Genomic DNA, 17,099 nt, shown 5'->3' on the forward strand with positions numbered 1-17,099 from the left:
GAAAAAAAAAAAAAAAATAGAAAAGGAACATTGACCATAAAACTCTGTATGAAATTCTCCCTGCATAACGAGTCACTCTGATTGGTACGTTACAAAAAGGCATCGACTCCATAAAGGAGTGGAATGGAGGGCTTTGGAAAAAGCTAGTCGCTCCTAACCACAGATTTCCCTCCTAACCACAGATCTACGGTCAGATTTCCCTCCTAACCACAGATCTACGGTCCGACTCCCCTTCCCCAACTCTAACCTGAACCATGAGGGGAAGGAACGGACATCTGAACCGGCATCTGTAGTTAGAGACATCTTCTACACACCTCTCAGAGCCCACAGCGAGCAGAAATAGCAAACAGAAAACTTAACGATTCACAGTTGTTATGGTCTGGCAGCAGGGGAGGCTGGTGGAGGTAGAAATCGGAGGATGGGCTCATTGTAATGCATGGAATGGAATGAGGAATGGTATCAAACACACCATTCCTCCTTCCGTTCCATACATTACAATGACCTCCACCCGCCTCCCCTACATCTGTCTCCAGATGTACTATGTGCTTTAGCTAGCTCATGCCATAGACTGGGGAGCTGGTTAAAGCACTTCCATGTCTGGAGCCTGACAAGCCTGTATCCTCTACTATCATCCCTTTACCCATCCACTGATGTTACATTCAGGTGCCTTATCTCTGAAGAACCACGAACAACTACAAAGAGAGAACTGGTTCCAAACATAGAACTCAATGATCATAGCTTCAACTCGTTCAAGTACACTGTTGGCGCTCCTAACAAACTATGTATCAGAGGAGGCTGGTGGATGTAGAAATCAGAGGACAGGTGATACCATTCATTACAATGAGCCTGTCCTTCGATTTCTACCTCCACCAGCCTCCCCTGATGTAGGGGTGCACAGCTCCATCTCCGGTCCTCAAGGAATACAGTCCACACTGGTTTTGGTTCGTCTCATAAAAACAGATGCTACACTTGATCTTAGCCAAAAGGCCGGGAAGCTATGGGGCTCCATTTTCAGCCGGCGCAAAACGGACAAAGTCCAAACACGCAGGCATATTGGCAATTTGTGTCGGCAATAACAGGTGAAATTACACCAGCACTGTCTGTCTCGTCAGCACTCAGGTAGATGGAGTAGCAATAACATGTTGATGACCATGGGCGGGTCAAGTACCAGTATCAATTGTGCTGAGAAATTCTGGCCTAAAATAAGCACCAACATCTCAGACACGGCGCCCCCTAGCACCAGCGGCTGCTTTTACGCCTTTCAAATGTTTTGGTTTCTCTCTTCAATCAGAGGCAGATTTCTTTTAGACCTTTAGACCTTTGTATTTCCTATCGTTAACCGACAAACATGAATTGACTGATTAAAGTACAAAAGGAGAAATGAAACCATTCAGACTGGTGGATTGCTGCGCTGCACCCTTGAACTATGAACCATGTGCATGTTATAGTCATAATGTAGTGTAACGCCAAGACCCCCCCCCCCCCCCCCCCCCCACCTTCAAACACAATGTCTCTTGGCCTTGACACAATTACTTCGCTTCCCTGCTTTTACAGATCAAACTATTTCTCTCCAGATGTTCATAGACAGCATATGTAATAACACATATGTAATAACACATGACATGATTTAGCATTTCCAAAACGCTGGAGTAGTAACATTACACTCAGGAAAAACAGGGAGGTCAAGGTTAGAGGTCAAGGTGACGTGCAGTAACGTGATTGGTCAGTCTACAGTGTCACTCTCTGGGGAACGGAGGAGTTCTAGATACAATAACAATCCCACAGAACTCTCCCTGCAGCACAATGCTACTGGAGACCAGCTATGCAAGCCATAGAAAGCTTCAACTGCTTCATACGGTGTGTGTGTGTGCCAAAATTAACTGCATTCAGACTAAAACTAAAAATGTAAGTGTTGTGTTTTAATTACAGTATCTGATCAAATAAATAAATGAACTATACAATAAATATGAATCGAGATAAAATAACCTGAAACTAATTTTATGCAGCATAATGTTAGAGGTTTAGTCCAAGAGGGAAAGTCAATGCCCGTAAAAAAATACACTACCGAAATGATGGGAATTGCAGGGTTTGTCAAAATACTTGTATGAATTTTATGACGGGGGGGGGTAAATAAACAAAAATGTCTCTTATAGGCCTGAAGGTCCCACTAAAGCAAGGAACAGGCTAGTCATATTTCCCCAGAGTGTGTACTGTGCAGACCATCAGTCTCTCCCGACCGTGACATACTAAACCTCTATATACTCTACATACGTACATGACCCCAAACACAACCCACCCAGGCCCAGCCAATCACAGAGTGAGGTGTCAGAGTCTACATGAAGAACTGTGCAATCAGGTTGGCCACCCCCAGGACGATGAGGATGCTGTGGAAGAGGAGGGAGGGCCAGCGCAGCTCGCCACGCCGCTTCAGAGAGATCATGTGGACCATGGCGGGGAAGATGAACACCAGGACCATGCCGCACATCGCCCCCGAGTATCTGAGGAGGGGGGAGAAAGTTGAGTAATATAGGTCAAACTAGAGGATAGCTCTGTCTGAAAACCCCTAATCTTTTCCTTGATAACATACCACCCCCTGAACCTACTGCATAGTACAGTACATAGTCTTTTTTCTTCTTCTCTTTCTTGGTACATTGGTTGCTGAATCTCGACGTGGTCATTCAAAGTCTCACCGTATAATGGATCCGATGTTGGGGTAGTACTTGGCCATGAGGACCCCAGCACCCACGATGAAGATGTTGAGAGCCAGGACGTGGAAGAAACTAGGGAGAGGAGAGGGGAGACACAGCCAACAAACACATTGAAGTCTTCTGCTTCCGGAACGAATTCCATCCGTCAAATACAGCTGAGGACTGTAGAACATTTCCTATCAGTGACTATAAGCAGTGAGGAAATCTGCAGAGGAATCTCTCCTTCATGTACAGTAGCCGTATGAGGACCTTGAGAGTTGTGGTGCCCCCTAGGGCAAGCCTGTAGTTTATCCAAATCGACCTATGATGAGCGTTAGATTCTCCTCCTCCGTCCGCATGCCTGCCTAGAGCAGGTCTGAGGTGTCCAAATAGAGGTTCAATACAAGCGGAGCTACTGGTCCTCTGTGGCTCAGTTGGTAGAGCATGGCGCTAACAACGCTAAGGTTGTGGGTTTGATTCCCGCTGGGACCATATATACACTGAAATGTATGCACTCACTACAATGCAAGTAGCTTTGCATAAAAGCGTCAGCTAAACGGCTATATGCACTCCCAGCAAGAATCAAATCAAACCTAGGTATTGCTAGTGCCATGCTCTACCAACTGAGCCACGCAGGGACCTGAGGAGGCTGGGTGGTTACCTGGGGTAGTTCTTGCCGAAGATCTGTCCCATCATCTGGACTCGTATCAGGTAGCCCAGGAGAGGGTAGACTGTGGTCATCTGGAACAGCAGACAGAACCGCGCTACAAACACTTGCACATCTCCGCTGGGGAAGTTATCTAGAAAGTTCTAGATGAGGGAAACAGGAAACAGGGATAGCATTGTTAGAGTGAGGCAGAAATGGGGAAATAGACAAGGGGGAACTATCATACAGCCATCTGGGATATGAATGCCAAGGTAGACACCTGCTTTACTAAAGTGGCTTCTCAAACAGAAATCTGGACACAGACTAAAATGTATAATTAAGTGGGGGTGTTCTACTGATAATGTTATGTAATCCAGGACTAGGCTTAATCTGGGTCTGGGAAACCGGCCCCAAGAGATTCCAATTTATGACCTCTCTAGTCTTGACATAAAAGAGCTGAGATGTGACAGTAGAAGTCTTACTGGTTCGATGCAGTCTTTAGACAGGGGAGGAGAAGGGAACGTAGCGAAGATCAGCACTCCTACGTACAGGTAGGTTAGTCCTACTAGGAGGTAGGCTACTGACAGGTCCCGCACCTGGAAACAACAACAACATCAACAAACCCTCATCTTTACAAAGACAATTCATGTCATGTGACGTTCCTTTTCTGCAATGACTCGATGAGCGCCCATTTATTCAACGGCAAAGAGGAGCACCCGTGTGTATTCTTGTTGAATGTAGCTATGTGGAATAAATCAAGTGAATGGAAAAAGTCCTGAACGTTTAAACGTTTGACTTGTTCAGAGCTAAACGCTCGGTAAGCAAGGCTATTCTTGCCAAGACATTTCTGTCAGTCAGGGATGGAATTTGCTTCATCAGCAGTGACGCTGGACCCCATTGCAAGTTCTCTCCCAGTTCTCACCGGAGGGGCAGACGTATAAAGGTTCTGGCCGTAGCGACTTGTGACTGGGGAGACGGAGCCGTCGTGTAAAGAAGAAACGTGACATGAAAGAGGCAACAATAGACCAGGGGAGGGAAGTGTTGAGTCAGCTGTGGTCAGGCTGACACTAGGGAGTTTGCCTTGCTCAGGATGAGTCACATACAAACGCTCAGCAAAAACACCATGGAAAATATGTGTTTTACTGCATGTAAGTGATTAGTCAGCCAGCTAAGAGCAGTAAGCAACACTACTGCAGCCTATTTCATTGGTTCCACTGTACCAAGCTAGCTAAGCAGGTGTTTGGTGTGTGTATTTGACCCAGGTCGGATGTGGTGGTTGTGGTAGTTGTTTCAGGAAAGTGCTACAGTTCCAAATAACCTCTAACGTCACGCTCCGCAAACAGTAAATATATGTGCTATTGCATGTTAGAAGTTAGTCAGAGAGCTAAGACACGCTACTGAAAGCATTTGTAGTAGTCCTCTGTGGCTCAGTTGGTAGAGTATGGCGCTAACAACGCTTAGGTTGTGGGTTTGATTCCTGCTGGGACCATATATACTTAAATGTATGCACTCATTGCAATGTAAGTCGCTTTGGATAAAAGCATCAGCTAAATGGCATATATTATTATATTAGTGAGAGTCTGTGAGAGTATAGGGGAAGTGCTAACCACTTGCGTGTCTAGGCTGACTATAGTGATAGCTACTGTTTGCCAAGAAGTGTACTAGCGTGGCTAGCCAAGCCATAAAGACAGAGGCCATTTCTCAATTGTTAGAAATTCGATTCCTCGTGTCCTCTCCTCTGTCCTCCACTCACTTCTTCTCAAACAGCATTGGAGGACAATATCTAAGGGGAGGAACCTAGACCTTCACCTCTAATGCTTTTTGAGTAGGAAGCGAGTGGAGGAGGACGGGGGAGAGGATGCAAGGAATCATGTTTCTAAAACAGAAGGGACAAATACACATCAGTATCGATCTCTATGAGGCTACCAGCTAGCATGGCTAGGCTACCAGCTAGCATGGCTAGGGCTAGGCTACCAGCTAGCATGACTAGGGCTAGGCTACCAGCTAGCCTGGCTAGGCTACCAGCTAGCGTGGCTAGGGCTAGGCTACCAGCTAGCGTGGCTAGGCTTAGGCTTCCACTCACGTTGTTCTCCTGGTGCTTGTTGCTCTTCATGAGGGTGATGATGCAGTTGTGGATGAAGAAGGCCAGAGTGAGAACGCCTGTCAGCTGGGGGAACAGCAGACGGAACTCTGGACGGACACACACACGGAGATACAGACACGCGCACACGCACGCACACGCACGCACACGCACGCACACGCACACACACACACACACACACACACACACACACACACACACACACACACACACACACACACACACACACACACACACACACACACACACACAATGAGCAACTAGCTACTGTAACAATCAAGACAAGACGGGCCAGGCTGTGACTTGGGTATTGATGAAGACAGTAACCTCTACTTCACACTGATGTTTCTCTTGGGTGATTTCTATCATTCTTCCCTAACCCCATGCACAGACAAGACTACAAAACTAACATGTTATCATATACATTATCTGTGGGTCTGAATCTAGACTAAAATCAATGTTCTCAGTCAGACAGACACGTTGAACAGGAAAAGTACAGCCAATACTGTGATGAAGATAGCATTGTTGTTCAATGGGCTGAGCTTATCTGAGAATGTTCTGAATGTTCTTATCTGAGCTTTATTTGTGTGTCATAGCTGTGGAAACCACTGGCCTGGGCTACCTCTCTGTAAACAATGACATCAACACTACTCAAGACACGTTTTCTTTCTGCTTGGCCTTGCTCTTTGGGGGTCTTACTGTAGAGGTTCTAGCCACTGTTAAGCACAATTATGACCAATGCACTGTACAATGAAAGATCTGATTGATTGATTGATTGATTGAGTATTTGATGGATTGCTACCTGGAACGTAAAACTGTGTGGAGTCGAACCAGTGGAACTCCAGGTGGAAGCCCAGCCGGATGGCTTTCCATGTGACCAGGATGATCAGGTACACCACCGAGATGGTTCCTGGAGGAGGAGGAGAGGGGGGCTTAGCTCAGCCAGACACAAACATACACACTACTCATCCGTTTGTTTATTTGCTTGCCTCATTGACACACTGTAGCAATGCCATCACCTCACTGTTACCTCGGTAACGCGACTATTCTCTGCAAATCATCCCGTGGTCACACAGTCTGAGGAACATATAATGATGTTTGGTTGACTACTGTACAGCATGTCAAGAGACCCCACACTTACCATCAATAGCTGTAACCCCCTTCAGCTAACAACAACACCTGACCCAGATGGCTCTAGAAGGTTCCCCCAAGCTAGCTCTATATGCTAAAATCCACAGTTACTCCTAGCTCTTCAGGCTAGCATACTAGCCTCTTCCTATCTCTCTCTCTCTCTCTCTGTTAGCATACCAGCCTCTTCCTATCTCTCTCTCTCTCTCTGTTAGCATACTAGCCTCTTCCTATCTCTCTCTCTCTCTCTCTCTGTTAGCATACTAGCCTCTTCCTATCTCTCTCTCTCTCTCTCTCTGTTAGCATACTAGCCTCTTCCTATCTCTCTCTCTCTCTCTGTTAGCATACTAGCCTCTTCCTATCTTTCTCTCTCTCTCAGTTAGCATACTAGCTATCCTCCACAGCCCCTCCTTCCCAGCAGGGAAGAAGACTTTACAAGTGTCTAGGGTTAGGGACTAGGGACTAGGGTGTAGGGGCTAGTAGCCAGGCTCGGTTTAGGGGCTAGGGCTAGGATGGCCGCTCCTTACCCAGGAAGGTGAACCGGGCGAAGAAGGACGCAGAGCGGAAGTTGAGGAGTGGCAGCAGCAGGATGATCAGGTAGAGGGGGACGGTGTTGGTTTTACTCCAGTAGCGGTCAAACAGCTCCGTGGGCGACGTGTCATTGTTGTTGTTGATGATGTACATGCTGATGCCGCCGCTGCTGCAGTTCCCCCCGTGGTCAGTGTTGGGGTACGGACAGATGACTGGGGAGGAGGGGGGGCAGTGAAGAAATGGAATGACGGTTGTGTCCTCACAGACTGCTTATGGGGGGGGGGGGTCAGTAGAGGTGTGATACTACCAGACTTGGATCCAAATAGTGTTCAAATACTTCTGTGTTTGCTTGAGTCTGCCTAGAGTGCCAGATGGGCAGGGTTTGCACTTTTGGGACTATTCCATTGGTTCCATTGCACCAGGCAAACTCAATCGAGCACCGATAGGTATTTTTATTTATTTCAAATACTATTTGAACCCAGGCCGGGGTACTAGACAGAGGGTTGCTGTCCATAATAATGGAACATTTTTTGACAGAGACAGTTTGATGCCATATAAGGAAAGTGTCCTCACCTCTGTCTGTCCCGTTGGTTCCAAAGTCTGAATCTGACATGTTGACATTGTGAGCATAGTCTGGAGAGGGAGAAATATACACACTTAGTTCAAGATGAGACAGACAGACAGACAGACAGACATCTCTTCTGCAGGTCCACTCTGATAAAACCCAAGGCTAGTAAAGGTGTCTTACTGAATGTGATATGGAACCTGTCTTACTGTCTATGAATGTGATAGGAAGCCTGTCTTACTGTAGATGAACTTCCCAGTGTTGAAGAGGAAGTTAGACATGAGGACCCAGTAGACAACCATGGCTCCTATCAGGGACACCATGGAGAAGATCAGGCTTGACCACTGGCCAAACTTCCCAAAGTAATACCTGCACACATCAGGGAATTCCCAGTCTGACGTGTCCTGGTAGGCTGGGGGAGAGAGTGTGAGATTAACTAGGAGTAACACAAGTTAATGTACACCAGGGGAGGCTGGTGGAGGTAAGAAAAATCAGGAATGGTATCAAACATGACTCTGGGCTTGTGGCATTTCACACACCCTTCAAATAAACCAATAAATACACCAATATTCTATAAAGGCGGAGGTGAAACTGCTGGTCCACGTGTGACCGAGGGTAACCAGCTCTGACATCACTGCGTGCGTTATGGTATGAGGTGCTAATGTTAGCATGTCCCTGTGAGAGGAGCCCGTCCTCACTGAGCACGTGCAGACAACAGCTACTCTCCACTATGTACATGTGCTGGGGACGAACACAGCTGTCAATCATGCTGTCACACTGGTGATGAGTCATCAAAAAATAGATATGCACTTTAATGTTATACCGGTGCTGGGCCAAAAACAGAGTCTTCAAATAATGAAGAAAAGCCCACACACGGAATCTGGCGCTGCTTTATTCACCAAAAAAAACTTCAGCTGAAAGCAGAAGAATCCTCTTGTGCCACTGATGATACCAATAGGCAGATATCAATAAATAGCCAATAAATTGGACAGACATTTAAATCTAACAATGACATTTTACAGTATATACTGTCATCAAAACTATTGTCAAAAAGACTTTTGAATACTACCAATTCTATCTGTCAGATGTTGCCTCTCTATCAAGCCTTATTAGACCCTGTAAAGTAATGGCTGACTTATTTATTGACTTCAAAAAAGAGAGAGAGAAAAGAGAAGTAGCTATTAAAGCAGTTATTTTCATTGACCAGACTCTCGAAGGAAACTCTGGTTATACAACTCATGTATAGACTTGGTTGATTTGAGCTCTCTGGCTGACTTACGTATAGACTTGGGTGATTTGAGCACTCTTAAGCAGCAGTAGAGGGTCAACAGGCCCATGAAGACAAGGATGATGATCCCCAACGTGAAGCCTGCCTGCAGGGAGAGAGAGACAGACAAGTATGAGCATTCAAAACTAGGACGAGTTAAGGTTGAGTGAAATTCTCAATTCTCAGACAATCTAGTTAGAATACACCTGCATTTACCTGCGTTATGCCCCATGGTATACTAGTAGAGAATACACCTGTGATATTTACCTGCTTAATTCCCCATGGTATACTGAGTATAGAGGTCCCCATCATCGTATTCCATATGGCGAAACTAGGAGGAAAGGAAAATCTCCATGATCATTTCGAAGTCGTACATTTCAACATACTGAACATGGCACGGACCATGGTTGTGTTCTGTGGGGGTAGGGGACATTGGCGATAGGTGGTGTAGGTGGGCTAGGTAGGGGATATTGGTGTTTTGTGGGGGTAAGGGACGGTGGTGTTTTGTAGGCTCTCACATAGTGATGATGCTGGGGTTCTTGGACGAGCCGTCGCCCCCGGTAACCTTGAAGGCCGTTCCCAGAGGACTGTACACGTAGAGCTCCTCTGGGCCAGGGATCACATGGTCTGGAGGGCTCTGATGAGGGGGGGGAGAGAAAGAGAGTTAATCACAGGCCTCACTCAACAACACTACATTTAGTACAGGCTGAGCTCTGGCTCAATCAATAGGGGACAACGAGTTTAACAATGGGGTTAATCTACTGTACATCCAGGAAATAGGCCTGTAATGTTTATAATATTGATATATAAATATATATATATATAAAAACCAGGATTATCCTGTGCTTGTGCTGATATTCTTCTCTGTGACACATCATAGGTCACGGTCTGAGCTTATAACCATCGACTTCAAGGGGAAGTGTGAAAGTTTACGGACACAGTCGATTGATGTTAGAGGCGAAGAGACAGACAAGGCAGAGCCTTCATAGGCCAGAGGACTGTGAAATATGGCTTACTAGAACCAGAACTCCCGGGACAGGGGAGAGAAAGAAGTCATTGACCATCTCTTATCTACCCTCCCAATGCTTGTCATCCTCAACTGACACGCAATTCTCTACCCTTTACAAGGTGATATTAAACAAGTGTGTAAGTGTGACTGTGTGTGTGTGTGAGTGTGTGTGTGTGTGTGTGTGTGTTACCAGCAGTCTGTCGGAGGATCCAGTGAGTCTGCTGTAGTAGTGGACTCTGCTGCTCAGGATAGAGGCCTGATCAGACACCCTCTCCTGAGGGGCATCTGCTACGATGTTCCTGGGCTCTACGTGGAACGGCCTGGGGGAGGGGAGGGGAGGGGAGGGGAGGGGGGAGGAGTTAGTGACTGTATTTGTGAACAGAAAGTCAGGAACATCTGAACTGCATTAGCCAAAAAAAGTCTAACCTTAATTGGTGCAGTTAAATTGCTCATATAAAAAAACACTAAACAAAAGACATTGGACTCTCTCGTCATATTTTATGATGAGGGTGCATTTAAAGGGTCTGGAAAGTCAAATGGTGTTTTGTGTCAAAGTTCAGTGTCTTTTTGAACATCCACCAACATTCTAACCCCAAAAAACATCAATACGTATGATAAAACACAGCTTCTTGTGAGGCTCAACTTTAGGGTCAGACAGGCTGTGTGGGCGTGGACTTTGCACGCTTGATTGATAGGAGGCCTTGAAAGGGAGCTATGTCGTACAAACAAACAAACAAACAAACAACCAACCATGTTTGGAATGCCGCTAGCTTGCTGCGTTATCATCCATGTCATTCATCTATTAGAGGTGCTTATAGTTCTGTCCTTTAAATTACCAACTATTTAGCTACTGTTGAAATGTGTAATTCCTGAGCTAATTCAATGATTTGGCTAAGATGCTTATCGTTATAGTTATGGGCGGAGGATAATATGCAAGACAACTTTCTGATTTGTGCGTGCAATCAGTGGAGAAACATGTGCGTTGATCCCGTATGTGATGGAAAAAATGGGGAAATGTTTCGACCGATATCTCAAAATCGCAATGCAATACATTTCTCATACCTTTTTGGTGCTTATTGTATGCATACAAGTCCTCGAATGACATAATAACAAGCCAATCAGGCAATTGACCTGCCAGACCCTTTAAGCACCGCAGTGTGAAAAACAACACACTTGTCCTGTCCCAGGCAACAACATCAAACATACCTTCATGTTTTCAACGTTCAACTATAAATACCTCTCCCAGCAACTAAACCAGCTGCACGTGCGTGACTATTTGGAGGTGTGTGTCAGGGTGTCCTGGAAGGCAGGGGGAGAGAGGGGCCCTATTGTTTTTCGAAAAGGGTGCAGCCAAAAAGGCAGTACTCACACCACCTCGCTGGTGTTTGTGAAATACCAAAGTGGATTAATTGAGAGTGAGTGGGTGGGGAGGGCTATAACCTAAGAGCTATGCACGGATAGGAGTAAACAACAACAACAACAACAACAACAACAACAACAACACTGCAAGCCAGCTGACAAGCCTTTCTGAGGACGTACAGAAGGACTGTCAAGGACTGGAACAGGAACGATTGAATAATGAGATATTCCTAACATGAACTTGTTCTCTTACAGAAAAAAAAAAAAAAGTCTGTAAAAGTGCTTACAACTTCAGATATATACAGAACTACAAACGCAGTATCCTGTGTTTTGCAATGCAGAGTGTCTGTTTGTTTCAGACCACTGACAACACCAGCCAGCCGCACAGACTGTCATGTTCCTCACTCTGACATGTCTCCACCGTGCTTCAGCAATGTGGTCCTCTGTGGCTCAGTTGGTAGAGCATGGCTCAACACTTCGGTTGTGGGTTTGACTCCTGCTGGGACCATATATACTGAAATGTATGCACTCACTGCAATGTAAGTCGCTTTGGATAAAAGCGTCAGTTAAATGGCATGTATACTGTGTGTGTGTTTATATATATATATATATATATATATATGTGTCAATGAACCATATTATCGTATGTTATTTCTTAAAGTAATATCGCAAATGTACTTCTTTTTTTTTCTTTTTTATTATCGCCCAACCCTAGTCTGTAAGTTCAGGAAGGAGAGAGTCTCACTGCTAGTAAACAACCTGTTGGGACAGGGGTGGGGCAAGGCGCTACAGGGGCTGATACAAAAGGCAGCCCCTCAATAACAATGGTGAGTGTGCTTGCTCCCGTGGTTAAGTTACAGTACTCAGCCCCTCAATAACAATGGTGAGTGTGCTTGTTCCCGTGGTTAAGTTACAGTACTCAGCCCCTCAATAACAATGGTGAGTGTGCTTGCTCCCGTGGTTAAGTTACAGTACTTAGTGTACAGCTAGGTTGGGCCAGGGGACCGGGCTACACAGGACAGCAGCCTCACGTGCAGCATTAACTTCCTGAGTGGGCTTATATGACTTCATAAATAATCTACGTCATGTGTGTGCTCAGCAGTCAGTGATTAATTTAAATGGGCCAACTTTATTTTAGCTCAAGTTAGGAAGCTGACAGAATGACGTGACGGCTGAACACAAATCGTGAAATCATTCCGGTTTGCTCAATGCGTAAAAGATCAACATGACCGACATAAGACACAGCACAAAATCCAGATACGACAAAAATCATGATTCACTGTTTGTACGACTCCCTCTCGGTGTGTGAAGGGAGACGTCGGAGGACAGGCTCATTGTAAATCATGGAATGGAACGGTACCAAACACACCTCTGACTGTGTAGAAACACACGTGTTTGATACCATTCCTCATTCCATTCATTCCAATAACCCCCCCCCCCCCCCTGATGTCTACCTCCAACAGCGCCCCCTGGTGCTGCTACTGTATAACACACTCCAGCTACAGCGGTAGTTCACGCACGTCTGACTGTGTAGATCCTTCCGTACCTTTTAGCCCTGGGGTCCAGGGAGTCGGTGGAGCCTCTGTGTGTGTAGCTAGGGACCTCTCCCGTCCTCAAGGAGCCCAGTAGTGGTTTACAGTCGTCCTCCATGGTCACGCTGGGTGGGTTGGATCAGCGCCTTACGGTCATTACCTGAAAGGAGAACAAGGACAATACCGACCGTTTACCTCGAATACACCTGGAGATCTGCCCACCTATCCCAAGTCTTCTGAGAGGTGGTGTTGCTCCTACACAGTTACTGTCGGCTAGTCCACACACACACACACACACACACACACACACACACGATATGTGAACAGCTAAAGGAACTTATCAATTTATTGTACATCTAGTCATCTATTCTTTCCAGTACTTATTTGTCCTTTGTGTTGTTATTTATCAAAGTTAGTTCCATTGAGACATAAATCTCTTTTTCAAGGTCCTGGCCAAGCTGCACAGTAGCAGAAGAACTATAGAAATGACTGTGTAACAAACCCCCCCCCCAAAAGAACAGTTTCTTCCTTTCTTTAGCACTGTGACTGCCGATGGCACTTGTTGTTGTCGAAGGTTTTACTGTTGACTGTTGTATAGTTGATTCACTGACTTAGACAAATGTACTTAATGTAAGTCGCTTCGGATAAAAGCGTCTGCTAAATGACTTAAATGTAAATGTAGTCTCTCAGTCTCCCTGTTTAGGCCTAGGGAGGGTGGAGTCTAAGACAATGATGCCAACCTGTACTGTTCCAAACTGAAAAACAAAAATCAGCCTAATAGGCCGTTGAGGATGTTGGGGGTTATGCAGTTCACTTCCTGTTAGTTTCACACAATCACGCTGTAGCCTCACACTGCAGGCTCTGATGTGCCTCAAACACAAACCTGCAATCACTGTGCTGCCGGGGCCTGACTAATTAGTGGAGAGGTCAAAGGTGAACCTCACATACATACGCTTTCTCACCTCTAGGAAAGGGCGAAACAACAACAATGCTACACTCATCAGACTGATGATAATCAATAGATAGCCTCCCCCGAAATCCCTGACAGAACCCAGGCTCCCCCGAAATCCCTGACAGAACCCAGGCTCCCCCGAAATCCCTGACAGAACCCAGGCTCCCCCGAAATCCCTGACAGAACCCAGGCTCCCCCGAAATCCCTGACAGAACCCAGGCTCCCCCTAAATCCCTGACGGAACCCAGGCTCCCTCTAAATCCCTGACAGAACCCAGGCTCCCCCTAAATCCCTGACAGAACCCAGGCTCCCCCGAAATCCCTGACAGAACCCAGGCTCCCCCTAAATCCCTGACAGAACCCAGGCTCCCCCTAAATCCCTGACAGAACCCAGGCTCCCCCGAAATCCCTGACAGAACCCAGGCTCCCCCGAAATCCCTGACAGAACCCAGGCTCCCCCTAAATCCCTGACAGAACCCAGGCTCCCCCGAAATCCCTGACAGAACCCAGGCTCCCCCGAAATCCCTGACAGAACCCAGGCTCCCCCGAAATCCCTGACAGAACCCAGGCTCCCCCTAAATCCCTGACGGAACCCAGGCTCCCTCTAAATCCCTGACAGAACCCAGGCTCCCCCTAAATCCCTGACAGAACCCAGGCTCCCCCGAAATCCCTGACAGAACCCAGGCTCCCCCTAAATCCCTGACAGAACCCAGGCTCCCCCTAAATCCCTGACAGAACCCAGGCTCCCCCGAAATCCCTGACAGAACCCAGGCTCCCCCGAAATCCCTGACAGAACCCAGGCTCCCCCTAAATCCCTGACAGAACCCAGGCTCCCCCGAAATCCCTGACAGAACCCAGGCTCCCCCTAAATCCCTGACAGAACCCAGGCTCCCCCTAAATCCCTGACAGAACCCAGCCTCCCCCTAATCATTGTTAACATTATTAGTGGTGGCCTGTGTAGTACAGGAAGTCATAATTGATTGACCACTGTCTAAAGAGAATGATGCAAATCTACTAACAACAAAGCACTGCAATAGCCATCAAGAAAGCAATATCCTACAGCTAGCATTCGAGGTTTGGCCTAATCATTGGAAATACTAGGGCTTCTTTGAAATACAAATTGGGCCAGTAGACAAATTGATTAACATTCAACTGAAGTACTGTCAACAACAAAGGACCCATCACAACTGAGAGTGTTAATTAACTTGATCAATCAGGGCTATCTTCAAGACAGATTCCTTTCATATACTGTTGATAAATTGCCAAGACCAACAGCAATAAAAAACATTCTCAAAAGAAACGTTGAATTGCCATGTAGGCTACAGTAAGAGGCTTAAAACCTCTGACATCAGAGCAAGCTTCAGTGCAAGATGTAGAGATCATGCTCAAGTGTTTCCTCCCCCAGCAAACCAATCTGGTGTTTACCATCCCAGGTTTAACTGTTACAGGGGAGACACAGTCATGACCAGAGAGGGAACCTCTGTGTAAACGTTAAGAGCCGTGGGCAACCTAATTCAATGAGCTCTGATTAGGTAGCCTGAATCAAATATAGCCCAGTAGCTGGTGGTTGTCACAACACAATGGGAGTTGAGAGAAACAATGTCCCATTGTTCATCACATACCTCATATCTCATGAAAGAAACAACAATGTGAAAGCATTACCGAAACAATAATGGTGTACGGAACATTGCTAAGTCGCTTCGAGGAAGAGAGTTGACGGATTAATTCACAGCTCAGTCTGAAGTTCCTAAGAGAGGGAGACTGGCATACTGTAGGCTTGGGAATGACTAACTAGAACACATCCATACTGTAGGCTTGGGAATGACTAGCTAGAACACATCCAAACTGTACGTTTGGGAATGACTAACTAGAACACATCCATACTGTAGGCTTGGGAATGACTAGCTAGAACACATCCAAACTGTAGGTTTGGGAATGACTACTAAATCAAAATCGAATCAAATTTCATTTGTCACTTATAACGCATACAGTTGTAATTGACAAAGTGAAATGTTTTGAGATCTACAATAACACATCCATACTGAAGGCTTGGGAATGACTAGCTAGAACACATCCAAAAGATAGCTCGCCTGAAATGCCATTGGATCATGTGACAGATCAATCTCCATGTATGTGGCATCAATTCATCGTGATCTTAGTCACAAAATCCTACAGACTGAGATTGACAGAGTATACTGAAGATTGGCATTAAAATAATAGCCAAATAGGTCAAATACCATCATCAGAATCAATTTACACAAGAATATAGCTTTTACCTGGTCGCCCCCCCTGTTAGCGGTGTGCAGCCAACTACTATTGTTGACCAAACAAACAGACCTGAGACGATCAACCAAGTCACTAATGGATCAAACACATTTTCAACAAATCTGGCAATGTTGCATACAGCTATTTTCAGATCAGCCAGAAATATGTCAACAGGTAACATACGACAGTAGCAGCATGAGCTGACTAGCAAGCTTCTGCCTCAGTGGTTCACCAACTACGCGGTAATGACATTAGTCACCATGTCAACAATCTACTAAGCTACTGGGTAGCTACGCTAACCAGAGCAGAAAAAAAACCAGCTTCATCTAAGTTATTCGTTTGAGCCCTTGTCAGCTTCGAGATTCTGTCCTACTAGTCACATATTGCAAAAGCAATGATGGTAAATAGCTCACACTCATGATCCTAGAACGAGGATATGTGTGCCAGAGTAGCAGTACTCACCACCCGAGGCTAGCTGGTCGCCTCTGTCAGGAAGACTGCTTCTCCGGACCACGGACGTACAGTTTGAAAAAGAAAACAACGCGAACGTGAACGACACGTGCCAATTGGGAGTAATGCCTTGTGGGACATGTAGTGAATACTATGTCAAACGGCGCGCATCCTTTTTGTAGTTTAACGCTTGTACGACTACAATACCCAAAAATACCGTTGATAGTTTCATTTTCAGGTCAGCTGAGGCTCCTGGTTTAGCCTTTGTTCGGGTTGAGCAATCTTTGATATGAAAATCGGATTGAGAACAAAGTCGTTCAGTGGAATGCTGTATGTCTACTGTTGGTGTTTGTTGTATACGTGTGTTTTATTATGTGCGCCAAATGAGGTCCGTCAAATGAGTAGTACCTGAAGAAATCAATTAGAAATTAGAAATGTGAAGTACCATCGCCATCTAGTGGCTAAATAAAGTTGTCAAGGTAGCATATATTTGAGTTTCGGGGCGGGGGGGGGGGGGTGATTGTCAAGAGAACTGATTGAGGATCAGTTCTGCTTGCCTCAGGCATGAATCTAGCCACCACAAAAACCAAACAACCAAACTGATCTTG

At 45.9% G+C, this 17,099-nt stretch overlaps 1 protein-coding gene across 1 annotated transcript; it reads right to left on the bottom strand.

Annotated features, from left to right (window-relative positions):
• Positions 1–1,488: 1,488 nt before the first annotated feature.
• Positions 1,489–16,527, bottom strand: slc38a9 (solute carrier family 38 member 9). Its single transcript, XM_083670063.1, has 15 exons — positions 16,504–16,527; positions 12,840–12,985; positions 10,125–10,254; positions 9,444–9,562; positions 9,193–9,256; positions 8,938–9,031; positions 7,900–8,070; positions 7,667–7,726; positions 7,090–7,305; positions 6,237–6,344; positions 5,417–5,523; positions 3,816–3,929; positions 3,349–3,497; positions 2,691–2,780; positions 1,489–2,498 (listed from the first exon to the last, which is right to left on the bottom strand). Exons 2-15 carry the CDS (start codon positions 12,941–12,943, stop codon positions 2,333–2,335), a joined length of 1,692 nt encoding a protein of 563 aa, XP_083526189.1. The 5' UTR covers positions 12,944–12,985; positions 16,504–16,527; the 3' UTR covers positions 1,489–2,332.
• Between the last annotated feature and the right edge of the window lie 572 nt (positions 16,528–17,099).

This window comes from Argentina silus (assembly GCF_951799395.1).
Source record: "Argentina silus genome assembly, chromosome: 5".
NCBI lineage: Eukaryota > Metazoa > Chordata > Actinopteri > Argentiniformes > Argentinidae > Argentina > Argentina silus.